This window comes from Balaenoptera acutorostrata, chromosome 11 (genome assembly GCF_949987535.1).
Source record: "Balaenoptera acutorostrata chromosome 11, mBalAcu1.1, whole genome shotgun sequence".
Classification (NCBI taxonomy): Eukaryota; Metazoa; Chordata; class Mammalia; order Artiodactyla; family Balaenopteridae; genus Balaenoptera; species Balaenoptera acutorostrata.
The window spans coordinates 82836590-82849537 of record NC_080074.1 but is presented as its reverse complement, the minus strand read 5'-3'; the positions used below and the strand labels follow the sequence as shown (position 1 = coordinate 82849537).

General features: G+C 35.3%; 1 protein-coding gene across 5 annotated transcripts in view; it reads left to right on the top strand.

Moving 5' to 3' along the window:
- Positions 1-12495, top strand: part of CCDC91 (coiled-coil domain containing 91) — a 371744-nt gene extending 359249 nt beyond the window's left edge. For 4 of the 5 annotated variants that reach the window (XM_007175702.2, XM_057557084.1, XM_057557080.1 and 1 more), the window contains one exon: positions 11392-12495. In XM_007175702.2, the coding sequence (XP_007175764.1) occupies positions 11392-11502 (111 nt within the window). In that variant the 3' untranslated portion in view covers positions 11503-12495. Of the gene's footprint in view, positions 1-5876; positions 6853-11391 lie in introns of those variants that run through there. The other variant, XM_057557083.1, reaches the window with a different exon arrangement.
- The last annotated feature ends 453 nt before the right edge of the window (positions 12496-12948 follow it).

Here is a 12948-nt window from a genome sequence, read left to right as displayed (position 1 = left end):
CGCAAGCCCTCAGTGGAGACCACGTGTGAGAGGCACTCAGGCTGCACCCAGCTTCCTGACCCACAAAAATGGGGAGAGCATAACTATTTGTTGTTTTTTGTTTTAAACCACTAGGTTTGGGGTGATTTGTTACACAGTAATTGGTAACTAATACAACACATAAGGAGGTTCACCTGTGCATAGCAGGTAATAATAGTAACACTGTTCTCAAAACAAGAGAAGATCAGACTTGATCCAGGACTGTTAATTTTGCCATGTAAATCAACTTCAATATATGTGTGCAGAGAGCTCAAAAATAAGCCTTGTGTTCAGTTCTTTGCATGTTTTTGTAGATTGAAACATAAAAGGCAAAATATATCAGTTATCTGAGAATTTTAAGATAGCACAGGAAGACAAGAACCCAAGAGGTCATGTAATTCTTTCTCCTACTTCAAAATAAGGTGAAATTTAAATTGCTGAAAATCAAAACAAAAGAGTCCTACAGAGAGTAATTGGCAGATATTGTTCCTTGGATTGACACAAAAAAAATTGCTAAAATCTTTAAAACTTGATGAAAATACAAGAGTTTTTTATGTTATTTAATTTACAAAAGGCCATCCTATAGATTGCAATATTTGCACTAACCAAGGTCTTAAAAAAATGTAGAACAAGGCTATTCATGGTTTGGGAGCATGTAACAAATTTTATTAAAAACTTTATGTGGAATGTCATATTAAAATCAGTTAGTCTGTCTTGCCAGAATCAATCCATTTTTTATTTGAGATAAATTCTTGCCATTGAACTCTAGAAAGTAGGATATGGAACTTATTAATAGGTAAATACAACCTTATGGATCAGAGCCCTAAGATGGGATTACTGTGCAATTACTATTCTACTATACAATTTTAGTTACCTTTTCTTTTGTTCTAAAATTTTCCTAAATCTGTGGTTTTTAAAAATGTATTGGAAATTGTCTGAATTAGGAGTAAAGCAGTTGTTACCAGAATTATATTCTTTTCAAATTTATTAAACCTCACATATGGACGTTTATACTAGAAAGTCTAGTGTCTACATTCACTCGCTACCACAGTGCATCCTTTTCTGGCCAACTGCTGTTGCTTAACTTATAAGATCGAGTAAGATTGTATTCCAAGGTGGTATGCCTGCACATTAAGGTCTGGAATACATATTAGTTTATGCTGCCCAGATGATTTAGTGAAGAGCAAAAATGAGTATTCCCATTTCCCAGTGGATTCTATGGTAGTTTGGGATAAAAAGGCAGAACTGCCCAAATATGTAGAACTTATTTTAGATGATTCAAAAACAGAGAATTGACTTACCCTAAGACATCTTAAAACAAAAACAAAGCAAAACTCACAGTTCTTTAGTTGTGGCCAATGGGGTTTAAGACTCTTTATACCCGTTTTTCATTTACTCTAAAAGAGCATCTGTAATTCATCTTGTGCTTGGTGGAAAGTTACACAACTTACTTTATATGTTGATATTTTTTAACTAAATAGTCAGATAGACTTGAAATATATTTCAAAGTTGAAAAAGTTTCTCAAAGAGAATAGGAGATGTGAACTCTGGAGTGAGAGTCTTCATGGGACGTGATGGCCTGTGAATGTTTTGGTAAAGAGGTCAGGTCTACATTTTCAGAAGTTCAGGTCGAGGCAACTGGCACTGCCTTAGTTCAAATAACTCTCCTGATCATATTGAATCTTTTAGAGTCATTCTAAACATGTATTATATCACTGTTATCCTCAAGTTGGTTCAAAGTCTCTTCCAACATGATTTACAATAATGACATAGTTATATTCCCAGAGAGGGGATGTTCTATCTCAACTTCAGCTTTATATACAATATATCCCTCTTGCGGTCAAATTTACTTCTCTGCAAATATAAAGAAAAGAGTATTTATTACTTATCTGAAAATGTAAAGACTGTTTTAAAAGAGAAACTCTTTATGGTCGGTATACCCATAATAAGACAGATACTATAGAACTTCCATTAATGCTACAGTAATATTACAGATAAGTCTAAATTTTCTTAGGCTGAAATGCAGAATTTGAGGATACAGGATAAAGGTAAAGATGGTGGTATTTAAAGTAAAAATGTTTAGATGTCACAATAAAAATAATCACCACTCAAGAATAACAATCATCTTCAAGTCTGTCAGTCCTTATTGTTTGTTCATGAAACGAACCAGCCCATTATGAGTATGTATGCATATTAAGTGTTTTTTTTTTATATATAATGGAGTATTTTGCATTTTTTTTTAATTAATTTATTTTTGGCTGTGTTGGGTCTCCATTTCTGTGCAAGGGCTTTCCCCAGTTGCGGCAAGCGGGGGCCACTCCTCATCGCGGTGCGCGGGCCCCTCACCATCGCGGCCTCTCCCGCTGCGGAGCACAGGCTCCAGACGCGCAGGCTCAGCAGTTGTGGCTCACGGGCCCAGCCGCTCCGCGGCTTATGGGATCTTCCCAGACCAGGGCTCGAACCCGCGCCCCCGCACTAGCAGGCAGACTCCCAACCACTGCGCCACCAGGGAAGCCCCATATTAAGTTTTAAAATTGATTCATAATCTACTTCCGTCATGGCTACATTGAGAGAAAGGATAGTTATATCATCTCACCCAGAATGGTTGTCAGCACCTTTCTGGTCATAGTGCTGGTACTCTAGGGATGAATCTTATCTGTCCGTTGTCAAAATGGGAGGGCACAGAATCTACTTGATACCTAGTAGGATTTATTAAGCAAAGATAAACTCGGGCTAATACTTTTAAATGTATTTTGAAGAAGTATATTTTGTAAGTGTAGGAGGACATATTAGGTTTGTGAAATTGGTCTGTTAACAACTCAGTGTATCAGTTTTCCACAACTGTAAAATGTAGATGTTAGACTAAGCAGTCTCAAAATCTCTTACCAGTAAAATTCCATGATTATTTATTAAGGGGAAACTGAACCAGTATAATATTCTCCCTATATATACAGTTTGTTTTTAGTCTAGGGGAGTTCTCAAGAAAAATTGATTTGTGGTGTATTTTCCAAAGAACACTTTACACACACACACAATTCCAAGGTTTAAAAGCTTGAGAAACATTACCTGTGCTATAGCCATTTTGGCAATTCGCAATGCTTATTATTAGCACAAAAGCTATATACAAGTATAAAAGGAACTTTTTTATCCTGCGTTTCCAAAATTCCCTCCAGTTCATCATAACTCAGTAAATGGCACCATCATTCTAAGAATCACCTTTTACTTCTCTTTTCCTTTCATCCATACTTCTAATCCATCAGCAACTCAAGTCGGTCCTATCTAAAAGTATATTTTAAACCTGACCTGCTGTTTAAGCCTCGACTGCCAACAGTCTGATTAACTTTATATTTTCCCCAGACCGAAAGTCTCCTAACTGGGTTTCCGTCTTCTACTCTTGCCCCCCCAACCATCTCTTGTCCCCAGTACAAGTGTGTTTGTCATCGTTGTTGTGGCCATGCTGCGCGGCTTGCAGGATCTCAGTGCCCCGACCAGGGACTGAACCCAGGCCGTGGCGGTGAGAGCGCCGAGTCCTAGCCACGAGGCCACCAGAGAACTCCCTACAAGTGTGATATTTTTCAAACACAGAGTATGGTCACACTCTTGCTCAAAACTCTCCAGAGTCTTCTGATGACCTATAGCGCCCTTCCCGCTCTGGCCGCTGTCTGCTTCTCTGATCTTCTCTCCTACCAGTCCCCCCATCACCTTGCTCATTTTGCTCCTGTCTTCTTTATTTATTGCCAGTCCTTATTCAAGCCAAGTCTGAACCCACATTTTGGACTTTTCTCTTGTGGTTTCATCTGCCTTGTAACTTTCTTTCCTGATGCTTTGGTGTGGTTGGTTTTCTCTAATCATCCCACCCAAAAGATGTCCCCTCTGTCTCTGTCAAATCCTTTACCCTACTTCGTTATTTTTTATAATACTGATCTCCACCTGAAGAATATTAATTTGTCTCCTCAAACTAAAATATGAACTAAAGTAAACTGTAAACTGTAAAGTATATAAGAGCAGAGAATTGTTTTCTTCACCACTATATTTCTCTAGTGCCTGAAACAGTGCCTGACACATAGTAGGTACTGAATAAATATTGAATAAATAAGTGAATGAAAGAATATATGAATACTCCTAAACTCCACTAAATTCGGACCTCCTTCCTCAGTGTCACTAAACGGTCTTTGTTCCTGCTAATCTGCTTTCCTAGAATTTCTTCCACATCTTGCTCCTCTTTAAGAAGACACTCTTGGGGCTTCCCTGGTGGCACAGTGGTTGAGAATCTGCCTGCTAATGCAGGGGACACAGGTTCGAGCCCTGGTCTGGGAAGATCCCACATGCCACAGAGCAGCTGGGCCCGTGAGCCACAACTACTGAGCCTGCGCGTCTGGAGCCTGTGCTCCGCAACGAGAGGCCACGATAGTGAGAGGCCCGCGCACTGCGATGAAGAGTGGCCCCTGCTCGCCGCAACTAGAGAAAGCCCTCGCACAGAAACGAAGACCCAACACAGCCAAAAATAAATAAATTAATTAATTAATTAATTTTTTAAAAAAAAGAAGACACTCTTGGTACTCTGTTCCAGTCTTCTTCAAATCCTGCTCAACCTCTGTGACATTTTCTCTGCTACATTCTCCCACAATGATCTCTCCCCCATTCTGACCTTCCACTGGACTCAGTCTTTATTGTATATATCATCACATAATTGTTCTTTAATGATTGTGTATGTCTCTTCAAAAAGATGATACACTTCTTAAGGACAAGGCCACTATATGTATACTTTTTGGGGGCTCAGAGCAATAATGCACAAATAGTGGCAGTCTTAACTTTGTTACTGGTCAGCTGATTGACCAATCAATCAGTGGATTGGCTCAATCTCAAGCATGTAAATGAAACAGCTTGAGGATGTGTGTGTATGTGTGGGGGATGCATATAAAGTCAGAAAAATAAAGGTATTCATACCCGAGCAGCACTGTTAAAAGGGCAGCGTTGCAATAAAAACTGAAGAACTATTCCACTTCTTATCAGAAGGTAAATAGTCCTTCTTACCTAATGTGATGTCAACTGGGAAATCTGCCTGAGTAATTACAGTTCCGCATCATCATACTTGACCTTTCTTCAATGCCCACAAAAGAGCTTGTTAGTGAATGTGAAAATGGAATCCATTAAACATTTTACTAAACATAAAACATAAGTTTATGAGTAATTTTCTATCAATTGATTTGCTTGATATCTCTTTTTAAGCATAAGTTTAAAATATATAGGAGGGCAGGTTGGAAAAGTAACAGTGATAAAGGTAGGCCTAATATTTTCACATCTTCTGGTATATCTTATTGGTGAAAGCCCAGAAGATATTGAAATCACAATTAGTACTGTGTATTTAATATTTAATATATATATTAAATATATATACATATATTTTACATACATATATATATTCAAAAACAATGTATCAAATTTTCTGGGATATAAACAGTGTTCTTAACAGTCCCATTAAAATAAGCCTTTTTTTTTTTTTTTGTAGCTGAATTTGAATTTTGCTCTCTTGACCAGTATGAGTTCACCATGCATCATATTGTGTGTTGGTGATAGGAAATAAAAGCCAAGGTCTAGAGATGTTTTGTTTTTCTTTTTCTTTTGCTATGGCATGAAATACTAATGGAAAGGTAAATCTAATACAGGAAATTATTGGAAAGTCATGTCTTCTTTTTACCCCCTAAGCTTAATATTAACTTTTAATACGTAGTATGTATGCTTCTAAATGGTTTTCAGCAGTATGCTAGCAAACTGAAGAGATGACAAAGAGGGAGAAAAAGATTTATAAAGCCCAGGTGTCTTTCAGAAGCCTCAGAATTTCCGGTTTCTTTTTTCAGGTATCTGAAAGAGCTGAACAGCAGCTGAAGCAACAGTAAATAGAAGGGAAAACAAAGCAGTTAGAGCTACACTGTTACGAAGAGATTGTAAATTCTACAGCCAGTGTTTGCTGCCGCTACTCTGGACATAACATTGTCAGCATGAAGTCACAGAATACAAATCTTTGATTCACTTTGAGATGAAAGCCACAAAAACAGAACTAAGTCCCACTCTTCAAGGGTACAAAAAGAATATTTTGCCAAAATTCTTCTTGCCTCAATAAAGGATAATAAGGTCATGCCTAATAAAACTGAAACTGTTGAAATTCAGGAATTCGCCAAGAACATCAGTTTGATGTACTTGTTTCAGAGAGAGGAATTGTCCCTGAACTATAAGAGAAAGGTCTCAAGTGTCCCCCTCATAGACGTGATCTTACATACCATGCCCAGAAAGCACCCGCCGAATTGGAATCTTAGATCTGAAATGGCCCAATTTGTCTTCTTCCTCACAGAGTATCAGTCACCTTCTTGCTCCTTAAAGTATTGAACTCCTGATTATTTAATGGATTCTCCTCTTCAGACAGTTCTGGGGAGACATGGGGAAAGATGTGAAGTTTAGCTACCTAAACCCAAAGTCAGTACATCCATCATCTTATGGTTTCTAGTTCCAGGGTGACCTTTAACACAAACAAGAGAAGGGAAGTGCTTGGTATGTTTAAATCGAAATCTCTCAAACTTTTTTGTCCTTGTACATGTCCTTGCTTTTTAAGAAATTACAGGATATTCATTCTGATGCATAACCCAGAGGATTGTTACTTAACAACAATTGCAGGTTGATTGCTAGTTTGTGCAATTATGAGTTTGTGCTATACGCTATCAAAAGGAGAAGTTTCTCCTCTATCTAACATTCATAAATTCTAAGATATTAAATCAATTTTGTTTTTAATTGAATTCCTGATTGTTTGGGGTGGGGCTTCTAAAAGACTTTGAATTATTATATCTAATGTATGTGTGTGTATATATGTGTGTGTGTGTGTGTGTGTGTGTATATATATATATATATATATATATATATATATATATGTATGTATGTTATGAACCATAATAGTAAAACAAACCCCCATGAAGCCACCTCCAAAATGAATCAACATATTTCATCCTGATTCCATCTTCCAAATACAACTATCCTCAGGGGTTTTTTTTAATAAATTTATTTATTAATTTATTATTTATTTTTGGCTGCATTGGATCTTTGTTTCTTCGCCCCTTGGAGGGAGGGGGCGGGGGGGCGCTACTTTACATTGCGGTTGCACGGGCTTCTCATTGCCGTGGCTTCTCTTGTTGCGGAGCACGGGCTCTAGGCACGCGAGCTTCAGTAGTTGTGGCTCCTGGGCTCTAGAGAACAGGCTCAGTAGTTGTGGTGCACGGGCCTACTTGCTCCACGGCATGTGGGATCCTCCCGGACCAGGGCTTGAACCCTTGTCCCCTGCACTGGCAAGCGTATTCTTAACCACTGCACCACCAGGGAAGTCCTATCCTTAGTTTTGATTGCATAATATCCTTGGCCTTAAAAAGAAAAGTTATATTGCCTATTGATGTAACTCAAAATAATATACTTTTAAATTTTGCTTGGTTTTTGCATTTTATGAAAAAAGGGGTATTGAACTATCTGTAGTCTGATTGCTTCCTTTTTTAATTCAGTTTTATTACAAGTGTTTATTAATTTATATTTTTCTGAAATATTTGATGGTATGGTTGGTAATATGGTAGGTAATATGTGATATATTAAAATTTATTATACAGTTGTAGTAATTAAGACAGCATATATTTGCATAGGGATAGGTGAATTGTCTATGGAGTTAGACTAGGGAGCCTGAAGACAGATTCATGCATATGTGGAAACCTGATTTATGACAGAAGTAGCATTGCAGATGACATATTTTTTGGCTCAAGCAGTTTCTGTAAGATAGCATAGGTATACAGAGGTCTGTGTTGATAGGTGTTCATTACAGCATTGATTATAATAGCAAAAGATTAGGAACAATTCAAATGTCTATCAATAGAATAATTTTTAAATAAGTAATAAAATAATCCATTATATAAAATTATAAATATACAGTGGACAACTATGCAACTGTTTAAAAAGAAAACAGGGAAAACTGGTCCTCCCATACACTACAGATGGGACTGATAAATTGGTACTCTCACTCTGGAAAGCAATTTGGTAATAACTATCACAGTTTAAAATATGCAAGTCCTAACAGACAACCCAATTAAAAAATGGGCAGAAGAACTGAATAGACATTTTTCCAAAGAGGAAATGCAGATGGCCAACAGGCACATGAATAGATGCTCGACATCGCTAATCATCAGGGAAATGCAAATCGAAACCACAATGAGATATCACCTCACATCTGTCAGAATGGCTGTCATCAGAAAGAACAGAACTTACTAATGTTGACGAGGATGTGGAGAAAAGTGAACCCTCCTACACTGTTGGTGGGAATGTAAATCGGTGCAGCCACTGTGGAAAACAATATGGAGGTTTCTCAAAAAACTAAAAATAGAACTACCATATGACCCAGCAATTCCACAGGTGGGTATATAACCAAAAACACAAAAACACTAATTCAGAAAGATACATGTACCCCAATGTTCATTGCAACACTATTTACAATTGCCAAGGTATGGAAGCAACCTAAGTGTCCATCAACAGGTGATGGATAAAGAAGATGTGGTATGTATGTGTATATATATACACGATGGAATATTGCTCAGCCATAAAAATGAATGAAATTTTGCCATTTGCAGCAACATGGATGGACTTGGAGGGCATTATGCTAAATGAAATAAATCAGACAATGAAAGACAAATATTGTATAATATCACTTATATGTGGAATCTAAAAAATAAACTAGTGAATAAAACAAAAAAAGAAGCAGACTCACAGATATAAAAAACAAACTAGTGGTTACCCGTGGAGAGAGAGAAGGGGGGAGGGACAATGTAGGGGTAGAATTTTAAAAAAGGGTTATTACGGGATTATATGAAATCATCTGTGTGAAACTTTGAAATTATAAAGCACTATAGAATTTAAAGAATCTTTCATTCAATACAAAATAAAATAAATAATTAAAAGAAGCACTGGACATGAATGGATGAAGAGGGGTGACTGGCTAGGTATCTAATCAAAAGGCTGGCTTTCGCCATCTAGAATGTTGCGGATTACTCCGTGGATTCTGGAACACTGAAAACAACAACTGCACAGACAGTAAAAATGAATTACAAATACTTTGGCATCTAAGAGAGAAGTATGTGTCTAATCAGTCCATTGACTAATATTTTTATGTCAATTACCTAGAAGTGTCAGAAATTTTACTTTTTCTCTTAGTGAGATATTTTTTCATTAATTTCATTTATTCTTCACATGTTTACTGACGGCCTTGTGTATTGAACCTCTGCTTTTTGTCTTGCTCTTCTCCTAGTCTATTCTTCATACAGCGCCCATGTGAACATATGGTTGAACATATGTTCAACCACAATTATATCACATTATATTATTTTTGCATCTAAAAAAATAAATTAAATAAAATATGCAAATCTTATGATGTATAAATTCCATGTATTAGAATCTGTCCAAGAGAAACCCTTGGACAACTTCTGAAGGGAGTGCACTCAGGTTGTAAATTTCCTTGTTGCTTCATAAACAAGACAAAATTGGAATAAACTTACATGTCTATCAGTGGGAAAGCGGCTAAATAAATCATGGAATGCAGTCAAGCAATTTCTTGAAAATGAAATAGGAAAATTTTCCAGTAATGACAGTGAAACAAAGTGATTATGTGAACCCTGCCATAGTTAACAATTACAAGATCTGGACCAAATATTTTTTAAAAACCTGTCTTTAAATGCTTGAAAACACCCAAAGTAGACAGAGACCACTAGGAATGGACCGGACCAAGGTGTTGGTATACCCTTCTGTACTATTTGAATTTGAACCAAGTGCAAAATAATTTTATAAAACCGCAAATAATTAGATTTCAATCTGTTTTATGTGTATTAAAATGAAACATTAAAAAATTCAACTTTAGTCTCCTACATAGCTTTTAAATTAGGTTAAGCATGTTTTTACTTTTAGAATTAAAAGTGCATCTATCATTTCCTAGTAGATTGCCTTGCTCTATTCGGGTTAAGTATTTATTGATTCAGTCAATCTCAGCAAATATCTATTGAATGTCGAACATGTGGCCAAACCCTCTTCTACATGCTGGGGTATGATAGTCAGCAAGACAGACAACTCTCTGCTCACCTGGGGTTTATCTTGTAATGAACTGTCTTATTTGATAGAGACTTGTAAGCAGAAGGCATATATTCACCTAAAGGTATCATCTGAGAGAGGAAGAAAAAAAAGAAAATCCATGCGAGAAAAGGATAAGCAGGAATCTTAACTTCTTTATGTACATTAAAATCCCAAAATATTAGAATTGAAGGGAGTCTTAGTAGTTTTCAATCTTTTTACATGAGGATTTTGCTAAATATAATATATTTTTTTGATTAATTCTTAGGGTACTTCAAAATTTTAATCTTTCATTTTTTCAGTCATTTTGAATTCAATGGATTATGGATGTGTAATTTAATAGAGAATTCTTGTTTGGATTTGTCTTTTTTCTTTTATATTGGGGGGAGCATGTAGGAGGAATAGTCAGCTTTTACATAAATATGACAGGTATGTATCATGAAATGGAATTTATTTGGCTTTCTTTTGAGTTCCTCCGTTCTTCTATAACCTGTAGGTAATGTGTTGTCGTTGTTTATTTTTACACAATGAGCAGTTTCTTAGGGCAGAAGAGTTAGAAACCCTTTTTTGATGTATCCAATAATCCTTGCCATCCAGAAAGTTCTTTGTTATATGACTTTTATTACTAAACCTCTATGGTTTTGTTCACTGTATTTGTTATTGATACACTAAAATAATCCTAATAAAAAATCTCTAACTCAACAGGAAAACCAAGTCAAATTTGTTTCAACAATATCACATGTTTCTTAAAATAAACCTTTCCCAAGAACTTTCTCTAATTTCAGGAAATTGTTTATATCCTCACTTATCCTTTGTCCCAGTTAAACTCTATGCATGGAGTGATTATGCTGTTTTTCTATACCATGTTTTTCTTCTGTTTTTTGCATCTGTTATATTTTTATGATATTTGTGGATGTCTAGTCTTTATATTCATTAAGAACTGGTATTTTTATATACTATTTTATATTATCTGAAATCACTCTGATCAGATTTATGGTATTTCTCCAATAACTGAATAACAACATCAATTATAAAATTGTAATGATTATCATCTCATCTTAGATGACAGGCCAGAAATAGTGACTGCACTGTCTCTGAGTTTAAAGCACTATTCGATTTTCTAAGTCATCATCTGAAAAGGTTTCTCTAGTGGGCTTCTGTAGCATAATATTCTTTAGCCCTCAACTAAGTATATTCTTTTTCTCTTTCTCTCTCTCTCTCTTTAAAAAAAATCAACAGCTTGATCAAGTCATCCGCCAAAGAAGCCTGTCCAGTTTGGAACTGTTCCTCTCTTGTGCTCAGAAACAGTTAAGTGCTTTAATAGCTACGGAACCAGTTGACATTGAATAAAGAGAACGTGACAAGCTAACCCACACTGGCAATGGATAAATCATTAGACCTCTAAAATACATGCTGTGAATTATAAAGATGCTTTTGTTTTCTTTCCAAACCTTGGAAAGTTGATTTCCACTTCAAGGATAAACCAAAACAGTATTTAGAAGAACTACAAGAGATCTAATTTATTTTCTTTTGTTTTCTCCTTTACATTTACTATTATTTTATTAGCAGTAGTAGTAGCAGCAACAAAAAGTATGATGTGACCCCAAAACCATTGAAAATTACCAGATTACCAAAAGTTAATTAAGTAAACTTTGTAGCCTCTGGTGCCCTGTTACATTGTATTTGGCAAAAATAGTAAATATTTTTTACTTATTGTTTCACAATGACTTGATAAGATTCTAGGATGTCATCATACATTTATTTGATTTTGAGGATAGAAACAGCATGGTTTTCAACATCACCTATTTATCTATATAACTTATATATGAAACACTGATATGACAGAGAATTATTCTGATATTACCAAACCTCTTTTCTGTAGTGGGATCTATGTATTTTCATTGGTAACAATTAACAACACTAAAGATTATTAAATTAATTCAACTTTGATCTGATGTACCATTTAAAGGAATATATGTGTTTAATGTGCTTATTTCTTTTTTTCAAAGTCACTATGAATCAATAAAATCATTTTTCTTATGAATCATACCATGAACTTAATCTCTAGAAAGAGAATATAACTTAGCCATGTATAGGGATTTGGGTTCAAATATAAGAGATGTGAAATACTTTCCCAGTACTTCAGAAGGTACTTAATTCATGAGCAGCGTGCTTCAATGTGAAATCATGAGTTTTGTTTTGTTTTTTTCAAACATCAAAACTAAAATATCATTACAAATGTATACAAACCTTCTGTCTTGCTTTCTGAAATGCTCCTACTTTCATAGGCTTTGCACTTTTCTGAGAATTTCTCAGTGTAATAAAAAAGAGCTTCAAATCTTATTTGGTTATTATTATTTTTTAATACTTAAAAAAAAATTAATTATTTAAAAAAAGTTTTTTCTTACTCAAACTTCTACACCCATGGATGATGATGTTTTTAATTTATACCTTCCCCTAAATATTATAATAATATTTATCAAGAATCTTTAAATGTTAATGACTACTTAGTTTTCTCTTACAAATTTAAATAAGAAATTAAAGCAAGCAGGCCACTGACTTGAAATGCAGCATAGTTAAAAAGGGGGAAAAGGGCTTTTAATTCAGGAACAAACCAATAACATAATGTTATGGTCACATTTAAAATCAGTTGGCTCTTTGTCATCAAATTTTAAATGATAGGATATTTTACAAGTTACTCAGATATGATTTAGATGAAAATGAAGCATAGCAGGTCACTGAAACTAAGATCCAGAAAATTGTAGAAATATCAAGAGTATATAATAATCTACACCT